Source organism: Hibiscus syriacus, unplaced genomic scaffold (genome assembly GCF_006381635.1).
Source record: "Hibiscus syriacus cultivar Baekdansim isolate YM2019G1 unplaced genomic scaffold, ASM638163v2 tig00113096_pilon, whole genome shotgun sequence".
Lineage (NCBI taxonomy): Eukaryota > Viridiplantae > Streptophyta > Magnoliopsida > Malvales > Malvaceae > Hibiscus > Hibiscus syriacus.
Genome location: NW_024063440.1, coordinates 936,388 through 948,573, shown reverse-complemented (window position 1 = coordinate 948,573; position 12,186 = coordinate 936,388). Strand labels below are relative to the sequence as shown.

At 35.0% G+C, this 12,186-nt stretch overlaps 2 protein-coding genes and 1 non-coding gene across 4 annotated transcripts; 1 reads left to right on the top strand and 2 right to left on the bottom strand.

Annotated features, from left to right (window-relative positions):
• Positions 1 to 7,580: 7,580 nt before the first annotated feature.
• On the bottom strand, positions 7,581 to 7,653 carry TRNAK-UUU. Its single transcript has one exon. It is a non-coding gene; the product is annotated as a tRNA-Lys (tRNA).
• A 785-nt stretch (positions 7,654 to 8,438) lies between these two features.
• Positions 8,439 to 9,443, top strand: LOC120185283 (E3 ubiquitin-protein ligase SIRP1-like). Its single transcript, XM_039189547.1, has one exon. It carries the CDS (start codon positions 8,439 to 8,441, stop codon positions 9,441 to 9,443), a length of 1,005 nt encoding a protein of 334 aa, XP_039045478.1.
• A 197-nt stretch (positions 9,444 to 9,640) lies between these two features.
• Positions 9,641 to 11,882, bottom strand: LOC120185271. 2 transcript variants are annotated; one of them, XM_039189541.1, is made up of 6 exons: positions 11,724 to 11,882; positions 11,592 to 11,642; positions 11,304 to 11,355; positions 10,663 to 10,721; positions 10,008 to 10,050; positions 9,641 to 9,843 (listed from the first exon to the last, which is right to left on the bottom strand). In XM_039189541.1, exons 1-6 carry the CDS (start codon positions 11,790 to 11,792, stop codon positions 9,713 to 9,715), a joined length of 405 nt encoding a protein of 134 aa, XP_039045472.1. In that variant the 5' UTR covers positions 11,793 to 11,882; the 3' UTR covers positions 9,641 to 9,712. The 2 variants fall into 2 exon arrangements, with proteins under 2 accessions (XP_039045472.1, XP_039045471.1); XM_039189540.1 differs by having other exon boundaries at positions 9,642 to 9,935; positions 10,005 to 10,050.
• Positions 11,883 to 12,186: the final 304 nt, after the last annotated feature.

Sequence of the window (12,186 nt, the reverse complement as noted above, 5' to 3'; positions counted from 1 at the left end):
TAAAAAATAGATGCAATGTCAATCAATTTTGCAATCATTTAAAATAAAATATTGTATCTTTTATCAAATTTATTTTTCAAAAGATTATGTTTTTAACCCATTCACATATAAAACATTATGCAATGTTGATTATAGAGATTAAGAGCACACGCATAAAGTTTTTGAAAATGTTATGCATTAAAACTTTATAATATTTAAACAAAAAATCTATGCATAAACATTAAGAAAAATTTCAGGTCAAAATTTTGCAAAACCAAAGTTCTTGAAAAAAAATCGATATCAATTGTTAAAGAGATATCAATTACATTTTAAAACAATTTTGACCAAAAATTAATATGATGAACTAGAGTTTATAAAACATTACCAAAAATTACCATGTTCATCATACAATATTTTTCAACATACATGAGATAAAACATAATTCAACATTTTAAAACTTCATGCATGCATAAACTAAATGAGCAACCAAATAATAAAAACATTAAGTTTAGAGGTTACCCATTCCCTTTTTATGTGTGGCTAGAGCATCTTGAATATCATCATCTTTATCACCATTGCTCTCACACACCTACAAGAGACATTTAAGTATATTTTGGTATCCAAATTGCTTTGGATCCTTGAAAATTAGTTTCAATGCCTCTTGTTCCTTTTGGAACCCATACTTGTCTAATTTTAAATCGTTTTCCTTTCTTTAAAGGACAAGTATGTTCCTTATGACCATGATAATGACAATGTGAACATATTGTCATTATTGAACTAGATGAATTATTTAGAATGATCTCTTTTTCTCTTGTTAAACATTCAAGCTTATCTTTCAAATTGAAATTTTCTTTTTCAATACTTTCAAATTTCATTTTTGAGAGTTCTAAATCCTTCTTCAAGATTTCATTTTGATTTTCAAAATCTATTTTCATTTCTAGAAGAAGTTTGTTTAATTTGAAAATTTCTTTTTCAAAGTTTTTAGATTTTATTTTTGAAAGCTCTAACTCCTTTCTCAACATTTCATTTTGATTTTCCAAGTCTGTTTTAGCTTTCAAAAGAAGATCATTTTTAGCAATAAATTTATAAATCAATTTATTGTATTTGGAGTTCATGGTCTCAAACTCCGAAAATAATTTATCATAAGCATCTTGTAACTCATTAAAAGATTTTGAATTTGATATATTTGAGTTAGAATATACCTTTGGCTCTGTGAAAGCTAATAAAGACATCACTTTTATTGGTTCTTCTTCTTCCTTGTCTCTATGGATCTCTTCAAGCTTATCCCACATTTCCTTGGCACTTGAACAAGAAGAAACTCATTTATATACATTAGGATCAATTGCACAACACAATATGTGCATAGCCTTTGAGTTTTGTTGAGCTTCCTTCCGTTCTTGAACACTCCACTTCTTTGCCTTCTTAGTAGGAGAGGAATATCCTTTCTTGATTATCATCCAAGCTTTCATATCAAATGATTTGATGAATATCATCATACACCTCTTCCAATGACGATAATTTGTTCCATTGAAGTGTGGAGGCATGTCAATAGGTCTGGATTCTTCCATGGAGAATGAACCGGAAGTAGACGCCATCTTTATCGATTTAACTCTTCCCGGATCGACTCAAGAGGTGATTAAACCTTCAAATGAGTTAGGCTCTGGTACCAATTGTTGAGTTAATCGATTGACGGAATTGGCCAAGAGGGGGGTGAATTGGCAATTAAAAATTTGGTGGAAGCTTTTGCAGAAAATTGAAAGTAATTGCACAGCGATTTAGAGTGATTCGACTTTCTCAATCAAAGTCTACGTCCACTACCTTAGCTATCCACACTAAGGAAATTCACTAATTTGTTCTTTCTTTTGAGGCCAAAGAGATAACCTTAAAACACCCTCAAGAATATACCCCAATTCTTGAGAACACTCTTTCCCAAAGAGAAGATTACAAATTTGCAAGCTTACAAGGAAATCCTCACAAGGTAGATTGTTTGCACAATTCTAGAACAAGAAAAGAACACTCCAAAATAATTACAAATGGTGTTCTTGAAAGCAAAATGAATATTGAAAGGAAAATTGGCTTGATTTGCACAAACTTGGTGTTTGATGCTTTCTCTCTTGTTTCTCTATAATTTCTTATTGATCAAAGGCTTCAGAACTTGTTTAAATACTCCCTCAATTGATTCTGAACGTTGGGGATGATTAGTGGAGTCAATGGAGTCGTTTAAGTGTGAAAACCATTAATACAACAGCTTGGAGCGTGGGGGGAATCAGTACGCCTCATGGGGAATCGGTTCCCTAAGTGTAAAATTCAAATATTTCGACCGTTGAACAGTGGGGGGAATCGGTTCCCTCCGAGCATACTAGAATTCTCGGAGCCAAACCATTCAGGGGGGAATCGGTTCCCTCTGGACATTCTGGAATTTTTGGCTTTGAAAAGGTTCGAAATACTTTGTAAAATTGTTTTGAAATTATTTTAAGATTAAAACTTAATTTTACACTTGAGTAAGGATTAAAAATGACTTTTAAAAGATTTGGAGTAATATTTTGTTATTCGAATAATTGTATCGAATATACTTAGAAAACCTTATTGGAAAATCTTAAAATTTATTTATATTAATTTGTTATATCGAAATATCAAAATGTTTTCAACAAAATGGAATGTCTGTAACAAGCTTCTCTAGAAGGCATGAAATGTTTCGTGTCACAGAGTTGTCGCGACCTCTTCAAGGGATTGAAGTTGTGTCGTTAAGAGTAAATCTAAGGGACAGAACGTGCGACTGCGGGTTTTTTCAAACTCTGAAGTATCCATGCTCTAATATGATAGCAGCTTGCTCGCATACACGTCAAGACTATAACCATTTTGTGGATCCCGTATACCTACTATCTGAAGTTTTTAAGGTATACGAATTTGAGTTTCCCCCATAGGTAATGAAAAAGACCCTGATGAGGTTCAAGATTAGCTTCCGATTGTACCAAATCTGAGTTTATTGAGGGAGCGTGGTCGTCCAAAATCCAATCGAATTCATTGCGATATGGATATTAGAGAAAGATCTAGACAAGACAGAAGATGTGGGCATTGTAGAAACCCATGACACACTAGAAAAACATGTCCACTTTTGTTGTCATCAAGTAACAATTGATGAGGAAATGATGTATTTTATTATCAAATAATAATTCTTGTACTTTAATTTGCATTTACTTCAAGTTAATGTCATTTGATAATCACCGATGAAGATTAAAAAAACAAACACAATCATTAAATTTTAACAAACTAATAACAATAAGTATTAAATGGTAAATGATAACCAAATTACAATAATTGATATTAAATGGTAATAAACAAAACGAACTGAAATACATTAAAAAAGTCCAACAAATTTAACAAAATAAAGTAAGTATTAAATGAGAAATAAAAAAAATTACAATTTAACAAAATAAAGTAAATACAAATATAATAAAAAACAAAATCTATCGATGCCTGCGACGCGAATGTGTTCCGCAGGGCGGTGGCTGTCGGTCTCGAGGAGGATTTCTTTGTATCACTGGTTCTGACTCCTCGCTGTCATCATCATCGTCATCGTCATCATCGTCTTGTGTAGGTACATTAGGTTGATGAGGAGCTGATGACGATGAAGCACCTCCGTAGAATAAGGACCCTGGAGGTGTATGACTGACTATCCCACCGGCCTGCGAAAACTGGGAAAACTCATAAAACCCAGACATCGTTGAGTGTGAAAACTGTACAGGAGGCGATGTATGTGCTGCGGCCATGGGTGATGAGGCTGAACCCGCCAAATATCTAGCATATGAACCCTATGTCGGATCTGCAAACATAGACCCATAATAGCCTCCAGGAGGGGTCATCTGTGATGATGGCGGTGGCGGGGGTCATAAAACCAGGTGAAGCCGGCGGCTGCGGCATCTGGTAATGGAAACGCGATGGCGGCATCATATATGGTTGTGACATCATATATGGCTACGGTGGCTGCTGGGAAGGTCCTGCTTGTGCAGCTGAGGATGAACCAGAAGCACCTGCTCTCCGTCCACGAGTCGGGGGACGATGGTGCTGTGTCGGTGAACGTCTCTGTCGACGTCGTGGAAATGTCTGCCCTCGTGCATCCTCGGGAAGTAGAAACGGTTTCCCGTTACTGTTGAACCACTCATAATAATCCTCAGCATACATCAAGAGGTCATCAAAAATGGGCTCTCTACGGGGAAGGCGCCGATGTCGATCCTCCCAAAACACGACCCACACATGATGCCTCACCAGCCAATCTGTATCTGTCTTGTCGCATCTATCTAAGCTATGCAGCTCGTCCATATTGCGAGGTGCTTTCGGAATTGGTTAAAAACAACCAAACTGCCGGATTTCGCGATCAGTGGAGTGCCACTCGACGGTCGCATAACAGATCAGAGGGATCATCGCCATCCAAACATCTAATGGACCCCTCAACTCAGGTGGGATCACCGCCCTCACATCATCAGTAGAATATGGCACTCATTCAAACTAAAACAAATAATATATAATTTTTTTCAAAATAATAATCTAATTATATAACTATAATCTAAAATCGATTTTTAAACATTAAAATTCATACCTGTGTGCCAGCCTTCTGATCGATTAGCACCCTAATATTTTCTAAATCATCAGGTAGCTCCTGATGATTTTTCCTATCAGTAGACCACCTATTCAAGGACAAAAATTTGTTATACGCTGTATAGAATTATTAATATACAAAATCAGTTTTCTAATTACCTCAGAAGTAGTGGAAATACGAATGAGTTCTTCACAACGGGACATAAAAAGGGCAATCGATACCATGCCCAAGACTGCAGCAGCAGAAGACATCCGTCGATAGCATTACGCCTGTAGTCAGTGGCTCCACACATCTCCCTGAATGATCCGACGAGACGAAAGTCGCTAAGATGTCGCAACCACATGCAGTGAACTAGGTTACGCGATTTTTTCGGCATCAACAACCCTCCTATCAGCTCCAGTATGCATGCCTGTGCATACATCTTAACCTTATCCTCAGAGGCGTCTGCGCTCAACTCCCGAAAATTGGCATCTAACCAATTTAACGGTATCCTACCTCCGATAAAATTTTTTGGGACACGTCCTAGACTATCTCGACACAAAGTAGTCCAAGAATCGAAAGTTATCACCGATATCACATCTCCATCCACCGGAAGCCCCAGGTGCATAGAAACATCCTCAAGCGTGATCGTGCACTCTTCGCACGGAAGATGGAATGTGTGGGTCTCCGGCCTCCACCGCTCTACTAAGGCAGAAATCAGGTCTGGCTCTATCTTACAGTGACCCTGATATCTACCTATATAACCGAATCCAACCTCTACTAAATACGGCAAGACACGGCTGGATATCACTAACTTAAGATTCATAATAAAAGGATCTAATACACGGCCCTTCTCCTAAAAATGAATAATTACAAAAATTAATTCTTAATCTAATAATCATGCATTAAATGAATTAACTAATTATTACTAATAATTTAAATTAAATTAAAACGTTAAAATGTTACTGTATCAGCAAAGTGTCGAGATATTTAATTCTTAATCTAATAATCATGCATTAAATAAATAACTAAATATTACTAATAATTTAAATTAAATTAAAACGTTAAAATGTTACCGTATCAGCAAAGTGTAGAGATATATGATTTCCATCCAAGCGAAGTAGATTGCCTTCCATTATATATCTGCAAAAGAATTATATTAGTAAAATATTAAATAAAGTAAAAACATAATAGTAAAAATATTATAAAATATACCTTAAATAGAGAGTATTTGAGAGAAATTTAGAGAATTTGAGAGAATTTGGTGTGATAAAAGTGATTGAGGATGGGGGTATTTATAGGGGGTAGGGTGGGTAATTAGGGGTATAGCGCGCCCTCTGCACTGCGCTATACCCCACGTGTCAGATATCTAAGTATAACGCGCTACAGGGGCCGCGCTATACCCACGTGTATGCCAGATCACCGTATAGCGCGGTGCAGGGGGCGCTATACCCCATGTGGCGCCAAATCATCGTATAACACGGTGCAGGAGGCGCGTTTTAATGCTAAGGGTGTTAGATCGAGAAATATACTGTTCACCGGTGATATATCGGGAAAATCGCCGGATATAAGACGATGTGTTGCCGAAATCGATATTCATGAAGAAAAATCCTACCATTAATATATAAAATAATAATATTGAAAATTAAACTATCAAAGCGTATAATATTATAATCGTTTTGTTTTAAACATATTGATAATTACTTGAGAAATTGGTAAATTTAGTTTAGTTTATACTGAAGCATTATTATAAGAACAATATTTATTTAAAATTTATTTACTTAATTAAATTTTTAAAAAAGTATATTTGAGAAAAGAACACTCTTTTTATAAATATGTGTTATGTAAACATATTTTTTTATAAGATTTGTTTGATAGAATTAGAGATGGTCAAAATATTTAAATCCGACATGAATTGATTAAACCCGACCTTGTAAGGGTAATTTTTTAAAATAGAAATTTTGGTCGGGGTGGGGTGGGGGCGGGTTGGGTGAGGTAAGGCGGGTTATATAAAAAATAGTTTAGGGGCAGAGTAGAATAGAGTTTAGGTGAAAAATCACCAACTCGACCCGGTAGAAATTTTTTTTTTCTTTTCTATATATATATATATATATATAATATTTAAAATTTTAGAAATTTGTATAGTATTAAAACATATTCCTTAATCGTTAAAATTATAGTAAAATATTATAAAATATATTATTTTAATTATTTAAAATATAATAAATTATTATAAATAAATTATTTTAATTATTTTAAAATATTAATATATTTAGGTTGAGCCAGGTTGTGGCTTTAGTCTAAAAATCAAGGTGGGAGAAAAACTAAAAATTATCCGGGCGAGACGGGATCAAGTATGAGCCATATATTTTTGGGTCGAGGTCGGGATAGCCAAAAAATCGGCCCGCCTCACCTCGTGCCCATCCCTAGATAAGATATGTCTTTACTGGTGTACCCATCACTACGTCATTTGAGTCGATCAAACGACAACGACATAATGTATGCATATGCATTTATCTTCTTCATTATATATATATTATTAAACTTATTGATTTTGAACTAGGATATGTCTTAAATTTAATTAAGCCTGTTTTTATTTATTTTATTTTGATCTAAAAATTGCGTTAAAATTACTGTATAAATTCTTATCACATTAATGAAAATATACCCTACAAATATATGTATTATGAAAAATATGGTCTACATAATATATATTTATCAAAATAATATTCATTTATTAAATAAATTTGTGTTGTGTGCTAATTAATTAAGTAAATAGTTTTTAAAATTGATATTATTCCCATAACATAGACCCGTATATGGATTCAATAGAATTTAAAAATTCATCAGATTTTTTTTTTTAATTTAAAATCTGAAGCAAACATATGTTTAATATGATTCTCCAGAAGCAACCGAATGCTGCCGTTTAGTATCACTTTGGTAGCAAGCTATATTACTAACCCCCACCCATCTCATCTGCTCTTTTCGTTGCCAGGAGAAAACTGGAGGAGGAAAAAAATATAAACGCCGTCTGTGGGAATCGAACCCACGACCACGTGGTTAAAAGCCACGCGCTCTACCAGCTGAGCTAAGACGGCAAGGATGAGGTTTGGGTCATCTTAGTTGTAATATTTCTAATTTAAAAAAAAAACAAATATCAACAAAACGTAAATCTTAATTGAATTATTATTATCATTGTTATCTCTTATTAAAATATAATCACAAAACTCTGAAATAAAAACTACATCTATGTTTAGAATAGAGAATATATTCATTTATAAGGATAATAATTTAAGAAAAAATAATTAGTGACAAATATCAACAAAACGTAAATCTTAATTGAAAGTATTATTATCATTGTTATCTCTTATTAAAATATAATCACAAAACTCTGAAATAAAAACTACATCTATGTTTAGAATAGAGAATATATTCATTTATAAGGATAATAATTTAAGAAAAAATAATTAGTGATTTATTCTGTCAATGATTTAATTTTGTAATAAATTAGATTTTACTTGTTAAAAGATGCATTAAAAGTCGTATAACGTCAACTAATGACGAGATAATCCAAGAATACAGACTAGTAGGCAATTGAATCATACAAAATGATTGGTAAGAGAAGAAATGTTCTAAAAATTATATGGCAAGTTTAGACAATAAAAAGAAAGAGTGGACACCATTCCTTTTGTCTACCCTTTTTAAACACTATACCATTTCATTTTCTTTACAATATCATTCTCTTAAACTCCCTCATCCTCTATCTCGAAGGTACGATTATGGTTTTGTTCTTATTTGAGCATAGGTTGCAGATGAATTTGTTTTTGAACCATTCACGTTCTCATGCGTTTGTTGGTGAATTTGAAGCAGGTTATAGAGAAAGATGGGGGATATTATGGTAGGTAGGTATTGGTGTTACAGTTGCTCTCAAATGGTGAATCCAACGATAGAGCCCACGATCAAATGCCCTTCATGCGACTCCGGATTTGTCGAAGAAATATCCAGCATGAGATATTTCTCCAACACCAATGGCATTGATTCAGCATCAGCCAACAATTTTTCCTTTTTGGCTCCGATTCCAATCTTGCTTGGTATAATCAGTGGTTTAGGCACTTCGCGGTCGCGTATCGCGGGCAGGGATCAAACCGATGTTAACAACTCATCACAGGATGCATTGGATGATGAACTAGGAAGAGATTTTGAAGCCCTGCTTATGAGGAGGAGGAGAAGAGGCTCTTCTGCTCTTCATATGCTTGAGGATACGCCTAATGCAGCGGTCTCTGAACCGGAGAATCCTGAAATCAATAGAGAAAGGAGAGAGAGAATGATCGTATCCGATCCATTCAACGATGGTGCTTTGATTGTTCATGCTTCGTTTGGTGATTACTTAATGGGGCATGGCTGGGATCTTTTGTTGCAGTATTTGTCGGAGAATGATATGAACCACCACGGCGTTCCACCGGCACTGAAAGAAGCAATTGAAGCAATACCAAATGTTACTGTGGATGATATATTGCATTGTTCTGTATGTTTGGAGGATATTGAGATTGGAAGTGAAACAAAAGAGATGCCATGCAAACATAAATTCCACAGTGGATGTATTACTCCATGGCTGGAACTTCATAGTTCTTGTCCAGTATGCAGGTATAAACTGCGTTGGGATTATTCGGAGATCGAGGCAAACGTCACCAGGAATGGCGAGGGGAGAGTCGGCGTTGCAGATGCCCGAAATGGTGGAGAAATTGGGACCGGAAGGCAGTATTGGATCCCGATTCCATGGCATTATGAACGTTTACTGGCCTTACCGGGATCCGGAAGTGATTCAACTTCAGCTTCGTCGTTGGAGGCTTTGCCGGGGAGTGAAAACACACCTCAGACAAATGATTGATAATGATTTTTTTTCCCCTTTTGTTCTGATGATTTTATTGTGTGTTTCTGGCCTTAGCCTGAGTTTTCTGCAGCATACTTGCTGATGTTGTAGCTTCGTTTCGGTCCAAAATGAAGAATTAAATAGATTCTGTTTTGTACATACACTCCAGAAACTCGAACTCTTATTCGAAGAAAGGAATTTTACATATTTCCATAGTATTACTATTTTAACAACCTAAAGATTAAATTCTTAAATCAATCCGATATCTCTATATATATATCGTATAATTACAAAGTAGAGTTGGTCCTAGACTTATGCATCTTATCATCCTGTGAAGATGGAGGCAACTGAGAAGACGAGAACCCAGCATGGTACGATGAAGAAGCAAGTTGAGCAAGTGCCGGAACAGCACCACCCGTGGATTTTTCCCATCGAGACACCATGAGAGTCGCAATGTGGCAACCGTTAGTCCAAGCAAACATAATTTGATCAAGCAAGATTTCATCAGATCTTGTAACACAAGGAAATATCAATTTAGGTAACAAATAAATAAGATGGTCATTAAAAAGATTTTCTAACCTGCCAATCCTGCACAAGCGGAGGATAACACTATCACAGGTGGTGCCTACATGCAAAAAAAGAAGAAGAATTATGCAAATCTTTTCATATATGAGCAAGCGTATGCAGTGCAGAAAATTCAGCCAAATTGTATTTGTGGACTACCGAAAACCTATTGGTTATTGACAAGCAGGCGGCATGACGAGAAAATGAGAATGCATTAAGCCATTAACCTTCACATACAACCCACCAAAAGCATTAATGTGCAGTAATCACCACTGACCTAGTTATAAACTTATAATTACTAACATGGTGCAGAAACTAAACAAGGACGGTTTACATCTTATCCTTTATCATAATCATGAGGGAAGGAGTCTAAGAGCAAAACGAAAACAACTTTCAGGTCACGAATCAACAGTTCATTGACGAGCACAACAGAAGGCACACCAGAGAGACCTAGGAACAACATCCGCAACATTGAAAAGCTTTTGATGGGAGGTAAGTTCAATTAGGTAATTTCTCGGTGCAGAGCGGGGAAAGGAGGGGTGGAGAGAACTGTAAATTAAGTCGTATTATTAATATTACCAAATATAAAACTATGCTAAAAAAACTAAGCCTTGCAAACCAACCCAAAACAAGTCATTGACAAATCAAGAGATTTGGCACATAAAGAACTTACACCAACAAGGAAATGCACCCACATGGGTCCCTTTACATATTTCCTGACTATTGGCATAACTGCACCAAAAAATATATACAAGTCAGGAAGACGAACGAAACTCTGATCGACATGTGGGGCATCAGAAATAGCTTTTCTCGAGTCATTAAGTGTGTCAAACAATGAAACAAACATCAAAAGGCAAGAAATATGCATAGTTAATGCACAAACAGATCATGGTATTATGTCGGCATATAATAAATCTCAAAACTCGTGTTCCAAAGGACAAATGAAACCTATTTTACATATGGCCTTGAATAGAATCTATAACATGGAACTTTAAGCATCAATTTGTCATCAACTTTTAGTCCCAGGAGCAGGCTAACCTTAAATTTCAGGTTTGTGTGATTGAACTAGGATGCAATTTTGAAGCTAAACAAGATATTGCCTTTTATCTAAAAACCAAATCATTGACAGAAAAGATTAACGCATATAGTTATTTAGAATTGACTCTTCTGAAACAACACGGAAAATATTGTCCCATAAAAGGAATTCCTTTTGAAGGTGCATTGACTATCATATAAAAAACTTGAGTTACAGCTTTATAATCAAATCATATCAAATGAACTACATCTAATTGGTGAAGAAACAGATCCACATACCATGGTTGAACCCGTAGAACGCACTTGTAGTGCCACCAACAGCAGAGCCAATCTAAAATAACAACCATGAACACACAAACTAAGCCACCCTCCAATATATAAAACACCCCAAATAAAAGATTTAGTAAAAACTGCAAGAACATTGTAAATTGGAAATCTGTACTACTAAACTGGGGGGGAAGTATCCAAATTTCCAAAAACCAATCAAATAGAAGGTCAATGAAAGCTATTTTTTTATAAAAAAAAACCTAAAATCCCCACATTGAAAGAAAAAGATAGTCTTTTTACCATGGCAAAACTATTCCTCACGAGCGGAGAAACAGTCCATTCACTTGTTTCCTGCACCATTGAATAAGAAAATTAAAATTTGAAAAAAAAAACAAAAACCAAAAAACGAAGATGCATGTAAGAGACTGTTACAATCTCTTTAGAAAGAGGGCCAGCGCAGTGAGGGCAACGCAAATTGCTTCGAGGGTTTGAATTTGCCATTGCTTTTGTTCTTCAAAAATGGAACTTCTTTTTAGTGTTTTCCAGACCAAATCCAAAACCCTTGTATTTGATCCCCTGAAAACGGAGAGGGGTTATAGGGAAAGTTTCTTTCTCAACATATTGTTGGTTATTTTATGAGTTAATTACATCATATATCCACAAACTATAACTCTCATTTTAAATTGATCCTTAAATTTTTTAAGATTCTAATTTAATCCTTAAATTATGAATCTCATTCTAAATTAGTCCTTAAACTTTTGAACATCCTAATTTTATCCCTAAACTATGACCTTTCTAAATTGATCCCTAAACTTTTGAATATTTCAATTTAATCCCAAAATTCATCCAAATATGTAATTAATTTCAATTATAGTTTAACCTAATTTTTTCAAAC

What these genes read in the sequence shown, in the direction of transcription:
- LOC120185271 (XM_039189540.1), bottom strand. Translation starts at nt 11,792, where the DNA reads ATGGCAAATTCAAACCCTCGAAGCAATTTGCGTTGCCCTCACTGCGCT. An exon ending in TGAGGAATAGTTTTGCCATG is followed by an intron (nt 11,356 to 11,591) that starts GTAAAAAGACTA and finishes TTGTTATTTTAG; the next exon opens with ATTGGCTCTGCTGTTGGTGG. An exon ending in CGCTTGTGCAGGATTGGCAG is followed by an intron (nt 9,936 to 10,004) that starts GTTAGAAAATCT and finishes TTGTGTTACAAG; the next exon opens with ATCTGATGAAATCTTGCTTG.
- LOC120185283 (XM_039189547.1), top strand. Translation starts at nt 8,439, where the DNA reads ATGGGGGATATTATGGTAGGTAGGTATTGGTGTTACAGTTGCTCTCAA.